This window comes from Danio aesculapii, chromosome 23 (genome assembly GCF_903798145.1).
Source record: "Danio aesculapii chromosome 23, fDanAes4.1, whole genome shotgun sequence".
Taxonomy (NCBI): Eukaryota; Metazoa; Chordata; class Actinopteri; order Cypriniformes; family Danionidae; genus Danio; species Danio aesculapii.
This window is the reverse complement of record NC_079457.1, coordinates 44606223-44622784: the sequence shown is the minus strand read 5'-3', so window position 1 is coordinate 44622784 and position 16562 is coordinate 44606223. Positions and strand designations below refer to the sequence as shown.

Below are 16562 nucleotides of genomic sequence, written 5' to 3'. Positions count from 1 at the left end.
TACCACCAAGAAGGACGAAGCACATCTAAATAACTGTGGATGCAAGAGGAAGCTGTCTGAAAGAGATGTCTGTGTGCTAACCTGGTTTATATCCAAAAGAAAGAAAAAAAATTCCACCTGCCCAACTCACTGCAGAATTAAATGTGCACATTCAACTCTCCTGTTTCCCCCAAAACCGTTCGTTGGGAGATCCCAATATACATGGCCAGGCTGCTATAGCCAAAGCGTTGGTCACTCGTGCCAGTGTTGGGCTGTGGAAAATGTGAAACATGTATTGTTCACTGTACATGTAGTCCACCTTTACTGTCTTTACCACATCCGAGAGAGTTATGGTGTGGAGAAGCCCTAAAGAAGCGTACCACCCAAACTGTTGCATGCCCAGAGTGAAGCATGGGGGTGGATCATTAATAGTTTGGGCTGCAATATGATGGCATTCTCTCAAACCAATAATTGAGGTAGATGTGTACGTCACTGCCAAGGACCACCAATCCATCATGGAGGACCATGTGCAACCAATTGTTCAAACTTTGCATCCTGAAGACAGCTCTGTGTATAAGGATAATGCACCTTGTGTTTTGGATGAACGAGTCAGGAAAACGTTTTCCTCCACCAGCATCACGTAGTGACCTGGCCATTATTGCTAAAAATCCCTCTGGCTACTGTGCAGTACAGTACTTCTATTTATCATTCCTGAGATGAATTGATGGTGTATTGGCTAAAAGGAGGCCCTAGACTACACTTTTATATATATATATATATATATATATATATATATATATATATATATATATATATATATATATATATATAACACATATGGACACACATATGTATGGATGTGTATGTGTGTGTGTGTGTGCTATAATTACACACACATCATGATTTATTTTGCTAAGTGAGTGTATATTAGCTAAAAACATTTTGATAAATGCATAGGCAACTTTTATGCTGAATATCCAAACAAAAAAAGGGAAATTATCGAAATGTAAAAATGCATTTTCATTCTAAAAAAGTAATTATATAAAAAAAATCTGATTTTAGACAGTGAAATGAAATAATGTTATTTCAAAATGTTTAAAAGTTTAATGCAGTCTGTGTATAACCCATTTGGGGCCCACATCTCAATGTTGCGTTGACCTTTATTTTCTCTGTGGAATGAAAAAAGTCAGTGGAGTCCAGCCTGAGCCGCTGTGGCTGATAAAGCTGTCCGCCTCAGAGGTCAGCGGCCAGAGAAATGGACTATTTCAGGAGTAAGTGGATTAGTTGGTAAGTCGTGAGCGAGTCTGAAATAGCAGCTTTCTTCACTCTTTGGCTTGACGTGATGCTTCACGCTAGGAGAGCCGAAGCAGTGGAGATGAGGATGTTCAGCCGGTCTGCATGCGGCCGCCAGCTCTGCTCAGCGAAGAAGACTATTCATCTTAACCGAAGACTACTGATAAAGTGACGTTTCCTCTCCACTAACCCCGAGAGAACGTGTGATTGAGACCAGTAATCAGATCAGCTGAGGATTCAATGGAGCCAACTCAAAGTACAGTGGATTTTCTCTAGCTGTTTTTGGGTGAGTAATCACAACTCAATCACTTTAATTAATCAAATTGAGGATGACTGAAGAATTTAACACGATGATTGCAAAAGAATAGTTTTTTGGGTTTTCTGAGGTGATGTAACCGAACGAAATTCTCTGTCGTACTTAAGTTAACTAAATCAATGCTAATCTTGATATTTCAGATTAAGAGCTTTTAGAAAAGTCAATAACATTTACTAAATAATTACTATTTTGTTCCACCTTTAATGCACCTGTCACAAATATGATACAGAAATATAGTAAATATGGATATTTTCAGGAACTCCTTTATAATCATGACATGACACATGGCATGAATATGAATTTGGTTTTATGCCTTTCATGCAGTTTATATGTGTGTGAAAACAACATTCTGTAGTGCATTTAGTGATCGCTTGAGGCCATTTGGTGATTTCAGTTATCATACAGTGCCATCTTCATCATGATCTAAACATACGCTACCTGACAGGTCTTGTTGCCTATTCAAGTTTTAGGAACAACAAATATAACTTGACTTCTAGTTGATCATTTGGTATCAGAAGTGGTTTACATGAAAGGTAAAGGCCTCTAGATTACGCTTATTTGACCAAAATAAAATATGATCATGCCTTGTTTTTAATGATTTAATTAGGACAGCAAGGTCCGACTTTGCTTAGACAAAAGTCTTGTCACTTAACAGAAATAATGTACAGTACAGAATGTAAAGTGATGGTGCAGTGGAGAAAGAATGAATATTGTGTATGACTCCCATGAGCTTGGAGGACTGCATCCATACATCTCTGCAATGACTCTAATAACTTATTAATGAAGTCATCTGGAATGACAAAGAAAGTGTTCTTGGACTCCCAAGTTCATCAAGATTCTTTGGATTCATTTTCAATGCCTTCTCCTTCATCTTACCCCAGACATGCTCAATAATGTTCATGTCTGGTGACTGGGCTGGCCGATCCTGGAGCACCTTGACGTTCTTTGCTTTCAGGATCTTTGATGTGGAGGCTGAAGTATGAGAAGGAGCGCTATCCTGCTGGAGAATTGTCCCTCTCCTGTGGTTTGTAATGTAATGAGCAGCACAAATGTCTTGATACCTCAGGCTGTTGATGTTGCCATCCACTCTGCAGATCTCTCACACACCCCCATACCGAATGTAACCCCAAACCATGATTTCTCCTTCACCAAAACATGACTGATTTCTGTGAGAATCTTGGGTTCATAAATGGGATCCAACAGGTCTTCTGCAGTATTTGTGATGATTGGGATGCAGTTCAACAGATGATCCATCAGAAAAATCTACCTTCTGCCACTTTTCCAAAGGATCAACTGGTAGTCAAGGTATTATTTGTTGCTCTTACAACTGGGATCCACGACAATACTTTTGTCAGGTAGTGTACATGTTTTCTGCATTTATAAAGCCTCATGTCTTAAGGTTGGTCTGTGTGATTCGAGTTTTCTATGTGTGATTTGATTGGACAGGAATCACCGTAGAGGAATATATAAAAATATAAAGTAGTGCCTGCAGGTTGAAGGAAAATAGCTTAGTAAAGCTATTGATACAGCACTAATGTGCTCAAGCAAAAAACCTGAAAATACTCAGTTACAGTAATTTGAGCATTTGCAATTCGTTACTTTACACCACTGCACAGGAATAAGATACATTTTTAATATACAGTAATGAAATACTTCATTGGTTCAAAACCAATTAAAAAATCGTACTGACCTCTCGCCCACTTATTTGTACCTTATAAAATTAATTCATTCCTAAAATTCCTTATTTGCTGTAGTGCTAATTCTTTTATCTTTTCTTTGCCAAAACAGACATTGCCATGGAGGAGGGAGTATCATGGATTTTGGTGAGGAATGGCAACAAGTTACATTATTTGGATAGTCAAATAGTTTGCATTATCATCACACTGTGTTCATTGACATTTTCTAATGTCCCCTAACTTACTAAGCAACATCTATGTATAAAGCATTTGACATCAGTTTAGCAGGTTTTGCTAATCTAAGTAGACATTCCATTCAACAATCCTTTCTCAAAGAGGTGGTCCACTGATATCATATTTTAAACTTTAGATAGCTGAAATGCCATCCAAACAGGGCTATTTCCACAGAGCTTGTTCTTTTTCTGTATTTGGGCTTCCAAAGGACACAACACAAAGAGAGAAGTGCTTACAATTTATAATAGATTGCTAGCATAGCTAGCATTTGACAAAGGACAGCTTTCAGAATCTCTCCAGTGCTGGATTCGGCTAAAAACTCCTCAAAGAAGGAGCAAGTCCAACCATAATAGAAGAATTATACGGCTAACAGCTACTCTGACTGACAGTATTTTCAGAGCAGAAGCAAAGCGCATGCTAGTAGATGCTTTTCCTGGTGATGTGGGCCAATCCGTGAATTACAGCACATTATATTAGCTGACCTATCAGGGATCAGGGGCGGTGGCCTTTCGGTGGAACTAGGAAATTTGACAGTCGTTTTCGTGTTATCTGAGTAGCTGTATATAATCAAAGTAAGATATATGAAAAAACAAGGGGATTTTTTTACTAATGAAGCATGAGCACACAAGGTTTTGCATCTCATAAACACAACCAAACCTTAAAAATACACTCTGGACCACCTCTTTTCCAAGTGTACAAGTGATTAGACTATTAGTTTATGGTTGTGTTCTTGCAGTGAGGGGTTCCAGTGTTCCCAGAGCGCACTACACAATGGTTGGAGAGGCGCTGCGTTATGTGATCCCCTGTCATATGCAGTGCTCAATGGGATGTGGAGGACAAGCCTGCAAATACGAGGACCCTTCGCACTGGAGTGAAGACCAGCAGGCCATACAAGGAATCTACTCTTCCTGGTATACATTGTGTGCTCTTGACTACATCAAAACCAGTGCAAAAAAAGCAGTGCATGCAGCTCAGATTGCAGCTGCGCCAGGTCTGCATACAGACCCCTCTCGACTTACATTAGCTGCAGGAGCAATGATATTACGCAGTGCCAGAAAATAATCAGCTAACTTCCATTATCATGCACAGGGAGTGTGTGCTAATTGCATATTACGCTGCTGCAACCATGGTTTGGTGGCAAAGTTCCTTGATTATTACGCCAGAATGAGAATATATATTTTCTAGCCATTTAGAAAATAGCTACTTTTTATTTTCCATCAGTCTTAGTACACCATGTAACTGCAAATCTTTAAATAGGAGTATTATCAAAAGTCTTTGATCATTTATGAGCAAGACGCTAAAGGGCTAATCCGATTCAATAATCTATGCTAAGATAAGATAAAAGCGCTACGCCAGACCTGGAGATTGGCGAAATGGGTTAAAAAAATGGTAAAATTCAACTGTTTAACACGGGGCGCTGTAAAATGAGCCCATTTTCAAAAAAATAAATTATAAAATTATAAAAAATAAATAAAGTGAAGTGTTTCTTCAATGTTTATGCTAAAATAGATTTGTTAGCAAATCATGGCTCCTCTGTTTTTAGGATTACTGATGATATGCTTGCAATGGCCCGTCCTTCCACTGAAATAATTGAAAAATTCAACATAATCGACCAGTTTTTGAGGTAAAACTCATTATTCTGTCTAAACGTCCTCTGGTTTTCGAGTATGTCTTTGGTACACTCTTTTAACTCTGTTTTACTGTGTTAAGACGTGGTTTGAAGACAATCATTAACCTCCAGTGCCCTGGTGAACATGCTAGCTGTGGAAACCCGCTGGATTCCGACAGTGGCTTTACTTACCGACCAGAGACATTCATGGAGGCTGGCAGTGAGTGACACTTTCCTTTTAATCAGCCAAACTTTAAGATTTAAACAACTCTTTCTTGTGTAATGCAAATAAATAGGTTAAGGTTAGAAAGAATTTTCTTGATGCCTGAATATCACAGTGGCTGTTCTTGTGTCTTCAGGTTATATAAAGGTACTCTTGTTGCTCTATTTTAGTATATTTCTACAACTTTAGATGGATTGACTACGGTGTGGCATCTCTCACATCTATCCTGGATATGGTTAAAGTCATGTCTTTTGCTATCCAAGAAGGCAAAATCGCTGTTCACTGTCATGCCGGGCTTGGCAGAACAGGTATGGCTCTGTTTGTTGTGTTGACAATATGTTGCTAATTGAAGGACATTTTCTGGAGTAATGTGGCATACTTTTCACTACACTTTAGGCTGTTAGTGACCTTAAGGCCCAATCCCAATTCTACCCCTTAGCCCTTCCCCTTACCCCTACTCCTTAACGGGTTTTTTTTGTGTGCGTTTGGGTGGGTTTTGGACAGCTTTTGGGCTGGGAAAAAGTCAGCTATATCTGGCAACACTGGTGGTAGCTTGGCAACAGAGTGGCGACGTCAACACAGAATCTATCATCACAGTTTAGCACGGTTGTCTAACCATGTCCAGAATTCCGGGCCGAGAACGGTTTGAAATCGTGCCGCACTGTTCCAGGTTCAGTTGACAAACAACCGTAACCGTGACAAACTTTTCTTAGAAGACCAGCTATTGACATTGACATATGACATTGATTAAAAACTATGGACAAAGACCCATTGTGACATCTTGATTAATCCATCTGCTTTACTTAAATGTCTATGGTATCTACAATATGGTATTCCATTTGGAAAGATATTTCATTTACGCCACTACAGTTGCAGCTCTAAGTCGTGCTGGTATCAATTTTTTTTTGAAGGTATTAAAAAAAGGTAGTAAAAGGTGTTAAATTCAACTTAAGAAGTTTTGTATATACCCTGTATGATCTCATATGAAGCAAGAGATCGCGATGACATGTGCAGGTGCTGTAGTGGTGTCCCATTTCTTTGGAGTAAATTTTGAAGCCCTTCCCCTTCACATTCTGTTTCAAGGGGGAAGGGGTAGGGGTACAAAAATAGAATTGGGATTGGACCTAATTCATCATTATTGTGTCTCCTACCAATACCTTTCACCTCAGGTAACTTCAGAGGGATTGTCTCAATAATGCTGACATAAATCTCTTTAGATAATAGCGTGCACTAAGTGTACGTATCGTTACACAAAACTGTTTTGAAAGACCTCAGGGATTGTTGTGGTTCTGTTGAAAGCTTCAGTTACTAACTGTTAAAAAACTAAATGTTGTATTAAAAGATACAGATTAATTAAGCATGATTTATGATTAGGCTACCTTATGCATTGACTATTGGAAATAATATACAATTGATTCTGATCAACTCCAATAGTACACACTTGATTCTCTTTTACTGTTATAACATGCACTGTACACCCAGGCTCATTGGAAATATGTGCCCCGGGATAAATGTTTGAGAACTGAGAAATATGTCCTCTGGACTACATTTTCTCGCAGTTTATGTTTTCATAAATCCACTTTTTTAATCGTAGGTGTGCTCCTGGCCTGTTACTTGCTGTTCACCACACAGATGACAGCAGATCAAGCCATTCTGTTAATTCGAAACAAGCGACCAAACTCCATCCAGACTCGAGGACAGCTCCAGTGCGTCAGGCAGTTTGCTCAGTTCCTCGTCCCGCTAAGAAACCTGTTTGCTAACGCTGAGCCCAGAGCTCCGGCTGTTACTCTTTCCCAGTTCCTGATCCGTCAGAAACACATCCTGCATGGACTGGAGGCCCGGCAGTTGAGATACGTGCCAAAGCTGGTTCCGCTCATCTGCAGGCTCCTCCTGGATATCGCGGAGAACCGTCAGGTTATTGAGGAGGACATCGTTGAGGTTCCTGACGTCACGCCGTTGGTGGAGAAAACATTTAATGAAAATTCAATACATAGCTTTAACAGAGAGATGCTGGCAAATGGGATGGCTATGATCAGGCCACGTCTTCCAGGACTACCCAAAACCAACAGAGACAACTCACAGCCGCTTTACTACGTCCGTAAGAGCCTTAGCTACAGCGATTCCGACTTGCGGAGGTTAGCAGAATCTCTGAACCTTCCAGATAACCCTCTGTGTGTGTTGGCCAGCATGCAGTTGTCTTCCATGAGCAATCAGCTGGAGGCTTTTAGCTGTGTGTCCCAAAACAGTCCGGCTCCTCCGCTAGGGGCCTGTAAAGGCAATGCCATCTACAGCTCCAGCAGCAATTTATGGGAGCTGAAGACTTTGATGGACCAGACAGAGGGATCTCCTCTGCTCAAAAACAGGAGGCAGTCTTTTCTGCAGCGAAGCAGGTCTCTGGGCGTTTCAGATGAGCAGAACATCAATAGCATCGCCAGAATACTGTCCTTCTGGAGGAAAGACAGGAAGAAGAGTACCGACCTAGAAGAGACTGTAATTACAGAGAAAGAGCACTCGGAGGTGCCCTTCATCACTGTCCAGTCAGAGCTGTCTCTGGAGTCCCGCCGCCTGCTTGTGGCTCAGTCTATTGCAGTGGACCTGGAGAAGGATGGAGAGAAGCAACAAATTCAGAAAGTGGCTGCTTGGCAGGTATGAGTGCATTTAATGGTCAAATTATAAAGTCTGCACAGGAACATTAAGATAGTGGATATGGCTAGAAGGCATATAATGGAGATTGGAAGTTAAGGAAAATTATTTACAGTGTTTATTAAATTACCCATTACATTATCCCAAGGGGTGGCCCGGTGGCTTACTGTTGCTTCACAGCAAGGTCATTTGTTTGAGTCTCAGCTGGGCCAGGATGCATTTCTGTGTGAAGTTTGCCTGTTCTCCTTGTGCATGGGTTTCTTCTGGTTTCCCCCAAAGACATGCGGTATAAGTGAATTGGATCATCTAAATTGGCCATAGTGTATAAGCATTTGTGTGCTAGGTTGCGGCCGGAAGGGCATCCATTGCATAAAACATATGCCAGACTAGTTGGGTTCATTCCACTGATAATTTTGGGAAATATGACATAGCATTTGCAACTGCATAATGTTCATTCTTTACGCAGGTGGATCTTAATCGGCAGGGTGCGTGGGAGCGACTGTGTTTGGAAAAAGACCCCTTTATTCTGACTGGAATCCTGTGGTCGTGGCTGGAGCAGCTCAGAGAACCAATCATATCAGCTGATGACGTCCACATGCTTACAGAGTCCCATCCGGACCCCCAAACCATACTCAGCAGCCTAGACAGGGTAGGATTTAAACCTTGTGTGGTCCTAGAATTATGTATACACAACTATCAGAAATGACCCGCCTTCACCAAACATCTAAAATAAAGCAGCAAGATTTCATATAAAATTTTAAATCTATTTTACATGAATAAACAACCTTATAATTCATTACAAACTTAGTGAATGTCTAGGTTTTCTTTCATTAGTGTGGAGAATTTTATCAATGTAAATGTTCAGTAAATGTTTATATCTTCTAATGCTAAAGGGACCTTAATGTTTTTAGCAAGACAGTATTCATAAAAGTTAAAGCAGCAGATTCTTATTGTGTGTGTTTTAATGTACCCCTGGCTTTAGAGACAAGGCTTAAGGGCTGTGTCCACGACACACCAAGCTGAAAGTCTGTAATTTTAGGCTGAATTTTCTCTACATTTCTCAAATATTTGAAAAAGATATGGATTATTAGGTTATCAGAGATTTTCCAGGAGCAAATCCCTCTGGTGTGAGTGACAATTACTGTGAAAATGGTTTCATGATAATTTGATGGCTCTCTTTCGGTTGGCATTCATCCGTTTGGTGTGTTCACGTGCAGCTTTTTGGTCCAGACGGAACCAGATGTGAGCTAATGCAAGGCGACAACACAGTTGGGTTTCATTGGTGCTAGTTGTTTGGCATAGAATTGGTGTGTCCCGGTCCTAAAGCTAGTCTAACACCAGTGGTCTTAAACTCAATCCCTGGAGGGCCACAGCTCTGCAAAGTTGAGCTCCAATGAACTCCACCTTAATTAGTTGGATCAGCTCTGTTTGATTAGGGCTGGAGCAAAACTGCAGTGCTGCGGCCCTCCAGGAATCGAGTCTGGAGGATCTATGAGCACTCTAAACTAAAAATTACTAGCAATAGACTGATTTCACACGTCCACCATTTTTGAAAGTGAAATCGAGGCTGCGGTGGGAAGAAACCCGGAAGGATTGCTTGTAGTCACATAGGAATGTTGTGTACCTGGCTGTATATCTTATCAGCGAAGAGAAAGTGACACAAATTTATGATTTCATCCCCTTCCGAGTAACCAGAAGGTCCGTTTAAATGAATGGGGAAAATAAAAAAGGGATATTGGACCTCATTTTCAGCTAAGTTAAGAGAAATTGCACTAATTAGCTACATTTTTTATCCCCAAAGTCACGTTTTAAATGCTATTCATAAAACTCAAGTTAATGAACTGATTCTTTCACTATATTAGACTTGTCACGATACTGAATTTCGGTACTGAATTTTAAAAAACGTCCATTTCCTGTTAACATTTAAGCACTGTTGCACATTCTTAAACAAATTAAATGTAAAACTAATTAAATAAAAATAGTAATTAAGGTGGTAGTTCACTCTGATAAACATTTGAAGCTGCTATGCCTTTTTTTACATTGTTCAATAGAGTAGTAGTTAATTTCGATAGATATTTGAAGCTGACAATGATACTGTAAGAGCTCAGTTGTAATGTCAGACTTAACAACTGCCAAGATGCGTCAAACACTGACACACAAGAAAACTCACCTGGAGTTTGGTGTCATTCATCTGTGACTCTTACACTATCCCGCGTTCTGACATGATACCTCACGGTATACATAAACAGACTGTAGCGGTAATTTTGCTCACAGCATGCCTCAGTAATAAAACCAGAACAAAGCTGTTTTCACATTTCCCAGTGCTGGTTTAAAGCTGTCATACTGATTGCATCCTCAGATTCTGTACTCCTATTGGTTCGTAGCTTGACTCTCGTCGTAGCTGAATAACATTGCAGGAACACGTCTGAATCCTTTGGAAACTGACAGAACTTCATGGGATGTAAAATCTGATTGCAACTGCCATTTAAGCGGCTGTGAACATGTCAAACCAATGATTAAAGATCACAGATTTGAGTCTAGGGTTACTGGAATCTTTTAGGATTTCACAAATTTGTCTCAGATGACCAAATTGTGGTTGAAATCACAGTGTGAGCCAGGTTTAAGGCCAATTTAGTGAAGGACAAGTCCTGCCTAGAGCTATGTTTGTGAAACTGGCCTATTCCGTTAAATATAAAATACATGATGGCGGAAATAGCCTAGTCGTTAGTGTGCCGACATCTAGCACTGAGGTGCTCACAGTGACCCGAGTTCGAGTCCCAGCTTCAGGTCCTTTGCTGATCTCTCTCTCTCTCTCTGCCCCCCACACTTTCCTGTTAATCCTAGAAAATAAAGGTTAAAAACCCCTATGAAGAAACATAAAATACTTGATTCTCAAGTTAATATTGCGCCTGATCATTTTAACTACCTTTTATTCAGGCTTCGAGGGAAACGGTGATATGCATTCTGGACTGTTTCGCTCATTTGTTCACAGTTCCTGAGGAGGTTGAAAGCGCGTTTCTGGAGCGAGCTACAAAGGCTTTCACAAAGGTACTGTATGCTATTCTATCACATGCTTAAAGGGACAGCATGTAAGAATTTTCCTGTATTAACACGTTTTTATGGCTCACAAAAAAATAAATAAATAAATAAAAATCCACAAGGCACATGAATAGCCCTATTTTGAACTGGACCAAATCCACTGAGAATGCGCACGCTCACTGCACATGTCCATTAAAGCGATAGTTCAGCAAAAAAAAAAAAGATTAATTATTTACAAAACCATTCAAAACGTTATGAGTTTCATTATTCTGTTGGACACAAAAGAAGTAAACCTGAAACCATTGGAATCCATAGTAGGACAAACAAATACTATGAAAGTCTATGGAAGTCATCAATTGTTACAGGTTCTTCTTTTGTGTTCAACAGGAAACACAAACAGGTTTGTGACAAGCGAAAAAGAGAGAGTAAATGATGACAGAATTATCAATTTTGGGTGAACTGTCCTTTGGGTGAAGTACACAAGACTGTAGGGTGTCCCATTCATCATTATTGCTGTTAACACTTTAGTTTAAAGTACTAATTCTCACTATTAACTATTGGTTGATTACCTACTTGTTTTTAAGATAAGGACTGTTTATTAGTACTTTTAATGCACATATTCTGCATGACCTTATTCTACATGCCTAAGCCTTACCCAATACCTAAACCCAACTACAGGGTGGGCCATTTATATGGATACACCTTAATATAATGGGAATGGTTGGTGATATTATTGTCCTGTTTTTGGCACATTAGTATATGTGAGGGGGCTCATGGAAGAATAAATTTACGTTAAAACCAAGCACACCATTTTTTTCAAAATTTTTAGAACTTTTTGGCAGCATGGTCTGAGCCAAATTTGGTGGAAATTGGGCTAACGATCTATGGGGAGTTCAAAACAACATATTTTCGACAATGACAGGCCTAAAATTTGGTGTCATTATCTTTAACTATCATAGAGATACAGCCTCAGATGTAGTTTGGCATCATGCCATCACATTTGTCTGTGCAGTAAACAAACACAGTTACAGCTATCAACATGAATTCAATAACTTTTTATCAGCACGGTCTGAAGATGATTTGAGTCAAATTTGGTCCAAATCACCCAAACGGTGTAGGAGGAGTTCCAAAAGTAGGTTTTTGACTTAAGGCAATATGGCGGACAGGAAGTTTAGTTAATTAGTCAAAAGTTATTAGCATTTTTTAAAATATCGTTATAACGTTTGACCAAAAGGCGGCACTGTGACAACTTTTTGAGCACCTTCAGGGCACAGTCCTGAAGAAACATACCGACTTTCATAATTCGCCAACGCGTCCGTGAAATAAAGCATATTTTGACATAATTCAAAATGGCCAACGGCCAAAATGGCTGACCTGGGAAAATCATTCGACTCTGCATTCTCGATGTAAAGAGACCAATTTTATGAATTTTGGACAAAGGGTTAAGAAGTTATGAGCAGAAAAAAGCCGAACCGCTGCAGCTCACTTCAGACCATGGTTGTGAAAACACACACCAAGTTTGGTGTGAATACCTCAATGCATTACAGAGATAACACTTTCAGTCAATTTTCGCAAGCTCCATGTTCAATTTGTCGTAAGTTAGTTGAAAATGGTTCGTCTAATCAACTTGAATTCAGAATGGTCTGTAGATCATGTGATTCAGTTTTGGTGAAAATCTGACAAACGGCCTGGGACGAGTTTGTTCAAATAGGTTTTACAAAAAAATTCTAAATAGTTAAATTATCATGGCGGAAAATGACGTCATAGGATGCGTTTGAATCGGACTGAGCCAATAAATCAGAGGAAAAAAGAATGTTGATTGTCCTTTGGTAGCCCTTTCAGTTCAAAATATATAAAGATAAACTTAAGTGAAACTTTGGACAAGTGGTGGCGCTACAAAGTTTGAGTTAGAGAGTCTAAATTTGTTGTGGCTGAAAATCAGACTGTCGTCTATCAGTGTGCCAAAGTTTGCGCAAATGCCTCGAATGGTTCATAAGGCTGCCATAGACTCCCAGAGCAAAAGAATAATAATAAGAACCGGAACAGATACAATAGGTGCCTACGCATCTTCAGTGCTTGGCCCCTAATATTACTCAACCAATGTGATGACAGACTTTAGCCGAGGAATTTTAGAAAAGACCAAAACATTTCAGATGTGCTCGCTCCACTGGTGTGTCCATTAATGCGCCTTTTTTATCATCACATGATCTGTTAAAACAAAATCACGTCTTTATTGATGCTCCTGCTGGAATTTATTCAGTAAACATGTTTCCATCATAGTTTATGTTAATCTTTTCCTATCGGATCAAAAGTTTATCTAATTTGCATACAATTTTTTCCAAATTTATACAAGTTTTATATTAAAATAGGTGAACGGAAACACTGTTGTAATCCAAATGCTGCTCTCGGCATCTGAATGTTCATTGTCAGTATATCAGGTTTTTTTTTTACTGCTAATCAAAGAAATACTAAGCACTTTTCTATTTATTCATCAGGTCATTGAATGCGTTGCCGGCTGCAGTTCACTTAACATCCACTGGTGTCGCTAACAACAAGGGTTTTTGAATTCTGCATATAGCCCATTTAGGCACCTATATTAACCCTTTTCAAAATGTTATATAAATCTGTTGTGTCTCCAGAATGTGTCTGTAAAGTTTCAACTCAAAACACCCATCAGATTATTTATTATACCTTTTTAAATCTGGGAAACTTGAGCTGTTAGGACATTGTAGCTGTTTTTGATGCTTGTGTAAATAAGCTGGTTCTCCAGACCCACTGTTCCCATGTGTGTGTCAGAGCCACTAAGAACTGTCTGTATTCTTCGAAGCATGTAGCCTTCTTGTAGATAAACAGCACAGTGACAGACAAGAATGAAGCAGATTTTTCTTACTAAAAGAAGAACTTTCGCAACTGTCATTTGATGTATTTCCTGCAGCGATCAGTCACACACAATATCGTTATAAAGTGCGCACACATGCACACACACACACACACGTTTAGCTTTGCACGGCAAATGTGACAGGATACACGTTAATGTCCACTGCTGTACGGACATTCGTTATGTTAATATACAAAATATTTAAACTTGTAAAACTCATTCTCAAGTTGCTGATGATCACAGAGTGCTGAACAGATCTTTTAATCCCAGTTGCTTGGCGCATGTACTGTCTTGTGGATATTATTATAGCCGTTGCTGCAGTGATATGTTAATACACGTCTGTCAATCAATTCAGTGGGTGGGGAAACCGCTCTTCATTGTCACATTGTGTTCGGCCTCAAAATGGGAGGAATTTGGATCTTATTTTAACATAAGGAAATTTAAAAAAGAGATCACTCCTAATATGACAGCGGACACACTATACTGTACCTACACACAGATCTGTCCAAACAGCTTACAAAAGTGAAAGTTTTCATCTTTGGTGCCTCAAAAATATATTCTGTCATCAAATAACCTCCTAGGACTTGAGTGGCTACAGGTGTACGGCACATTTTAGCTCTTAAGTGGCTATTTAAAATACTTTGAATGTTTTATATTTTGTTACAGACATTACAGTGTCATCCTGCAACTGTTTTGCAGCATATAAAATGTCCCAAATACTATTTTTAACTGTCCAAAATTGAAAAAAAAAAAAAAGTTTTTACTCTCTGATAGTCAAAGCAAGTTAAAAAAAAAAAGCAAGTTAAAACTCATTCTCAAGTTGCTGATGATCACAGAGAGCTGAACAGATCTTTTAATCCCAGTTGCTTGGCGCATGTACTGTCTTGTGGATATTAATATAGCCATTGCTACAGTGATATGTTAATACACGTCTGACAATCAAGTCAGTGGGTGGGGAACAAGCACTTCATTGTCACGTTGTGTTCGGCCTCAAAATGGGAGGAATTTGGATCCTATTTTAACATAAGGAAATTTAAAAAAGAGATCACTCCAATATGACAGTGGACACACTATACTGTACCTACACACAGTTCTGTCCAAACAGCTTACAAAAGTGAAAGTTTTCATCATAGGTGCCTTAAAAATATATTCTGTCATCAAATAACCTCCTAGGGCTTGAGTGGCACATACGCGGGCAGCACATTTTAGCTCTTAAGTGGCTATTTAAAATACTTTGAATGTTTTATATTTTGTTACAGACATACAGTGTCATCCTGCAAATGTTTTGCAGCATATAAAATGTCCCAAATACTATTTTTAACTGTCCAAAATTGGAATTTTTTTTTTGTTTTTACTCTCTGATAGTCAAAGCAAGTTAAAAAAAAGCAAGTTAAAACTCATTCTCAAGTTGCTGATGATCACAGAGAGCTGAACAGATCTTTTAATCCCAGTTGCTTGGCGTATGTACTGTCTTGTGGATATTATTATAGCCATTGCTGCAGTGATATGTTAATACACATCTGTCAATCAAGTCAGTGGGTGGGGAAACTGCTCTTCATTGTCACGTTGTGTTCGGCCTCAAAATGGGAGGAATTTGGATCCTATTTTAACATAAGGAAATTTAAAAAAGAGATCACTCCCAATATGACAGCGGACACACTATACTGTGCCTACACACAGTTCTGTCCAAACAGCTTACAAAAGTGAAAGTTTTCATCATAGGTCCCCCAAAAATATATTCTGTCATCAAATAACCTCCTAGGACTTGAGTGTCCACATTAGTGGACGGCACATTTGAGCTCTTAAGTGTCTATTTAAAATACTTTGAATGTTTTATATTTTGTTACAGACATACAGTGTCATCCTGCAACTGTTTTGCAGCATATAAAATGTCCCAAATACTATTTTTAACTGTCCAAAATGGGAAAAAAATTTAGTTTTTACTCTCTGATAGTCAAAGCAAGTAAAAAAAAAATTCTATGTTAAATATGCATTAAAACAGTCAGGAAAAGGTGTTTTATGTAAATTCGGACCACTAGTCCACATATATGGACATCATTTTTCTCTAAAAGTACATTATATCAAAAGATGATACTTAGATTTTTATTCTAATTAGGTTCCAATAATCCCAAATAGCAAAGACAAATAAAAAATGCATGTAAAAAACACCTTGGGCCTTAAAGAGGTTAAGCCTGTATGCATAGTTCTGTTGAACCAATGGAAGAACAATCTCTCTGCTTTCTGTGCTGTTCTGTCCAAACACTAAAAGTCCGTCACTTTGGTCTTCTCTTCAGGTGAAAAACGCAGACGATGGGAAGAGCATTCACGAAGTCATGAAGAAGGTCTTGAAGCTGGTTCTGGATCATCTGAGGTCGATCGCTATGAATGAGGTTGAGGTGTAGCAGGTTAATCACAAACTAAATTAACAGTAGTAAAGATGCACCGCACACATCTGCTTTGTCAGCTGATTGAAAAGGGACGGTACATATCTCAGGTCTTGATTCAGATGAATGTCATGCACAACTTAACGTAGACTGAATTACAATGCTTTGTTGGGGTCAAAAGTTGATTGTTTTGATGGCAGAAGTCACACTGTTAATGTATTATGTGCCATGGTGCTAATTCTTGACAAGCATTGCAACTGAAACCTCATTTTTGTACCATCTTTGTAC

The 16562-nt window shown here is 39.0% G+C and overlaps 1 protein-coding gene across 1 annotated transcript; it reads left to right on the top strand.

Annotated features, from left to right (window-relative positions):
- The first annotated feature begins 1401 nt into the window (after nucleotides 1-1401).
- On the top strand, nucleotides 1402-16557 carry ptpdc1b (protein tyrosine phosphatase domain containing 1b). Its single transcript, XM_056449055.1, has 10 exons — nucleotides 1402-1558; nucleotides 3377-3411; nucleotides 4235-4409; nucleotides 5042-5122; nucleotides 5209-5327; nucleotides 5501-5638; nucleotides 6925-7976; nucleotides 8440-8622; nucleotides 10911-11021; nucleotides 16185-16557. The coding sequence occupies exons 2-10, from the start codon at nucleotides 3402-3404 to the stop codon at nucleotides 16290-16292; spliced, it is 1977 nt and encodes a 658-aa protein (XP_056305030.1). The 5' UTR covers nucleotides 1402-1558; nucleotides 3377-3401; the 3' UTR covers nucleotides 16293-16557.
- Nucleotides 16558-16562: the final 5 nt, after the last annotated feature.

Bases quoted from the DNA above. Each gene is read 5' to 3' on its own strand.
- ptpdc1b (XM_056449055.1), top strand. The intron at 5,123-5,208 runs GTAAAACTCATT...TACTGTGTTAAG, and splicing joins ATAATCGACCAGTTTTTGAG to ACGTGGTTTGAAGACAATCA. The intron at 8,623-10,910 runs GTAGGATTTAAA...CCTTTTATTCAG, and splicing joins TACTCAGCAGCCTAGACAGG to GCTTCGAGGGAAACGGTGAT.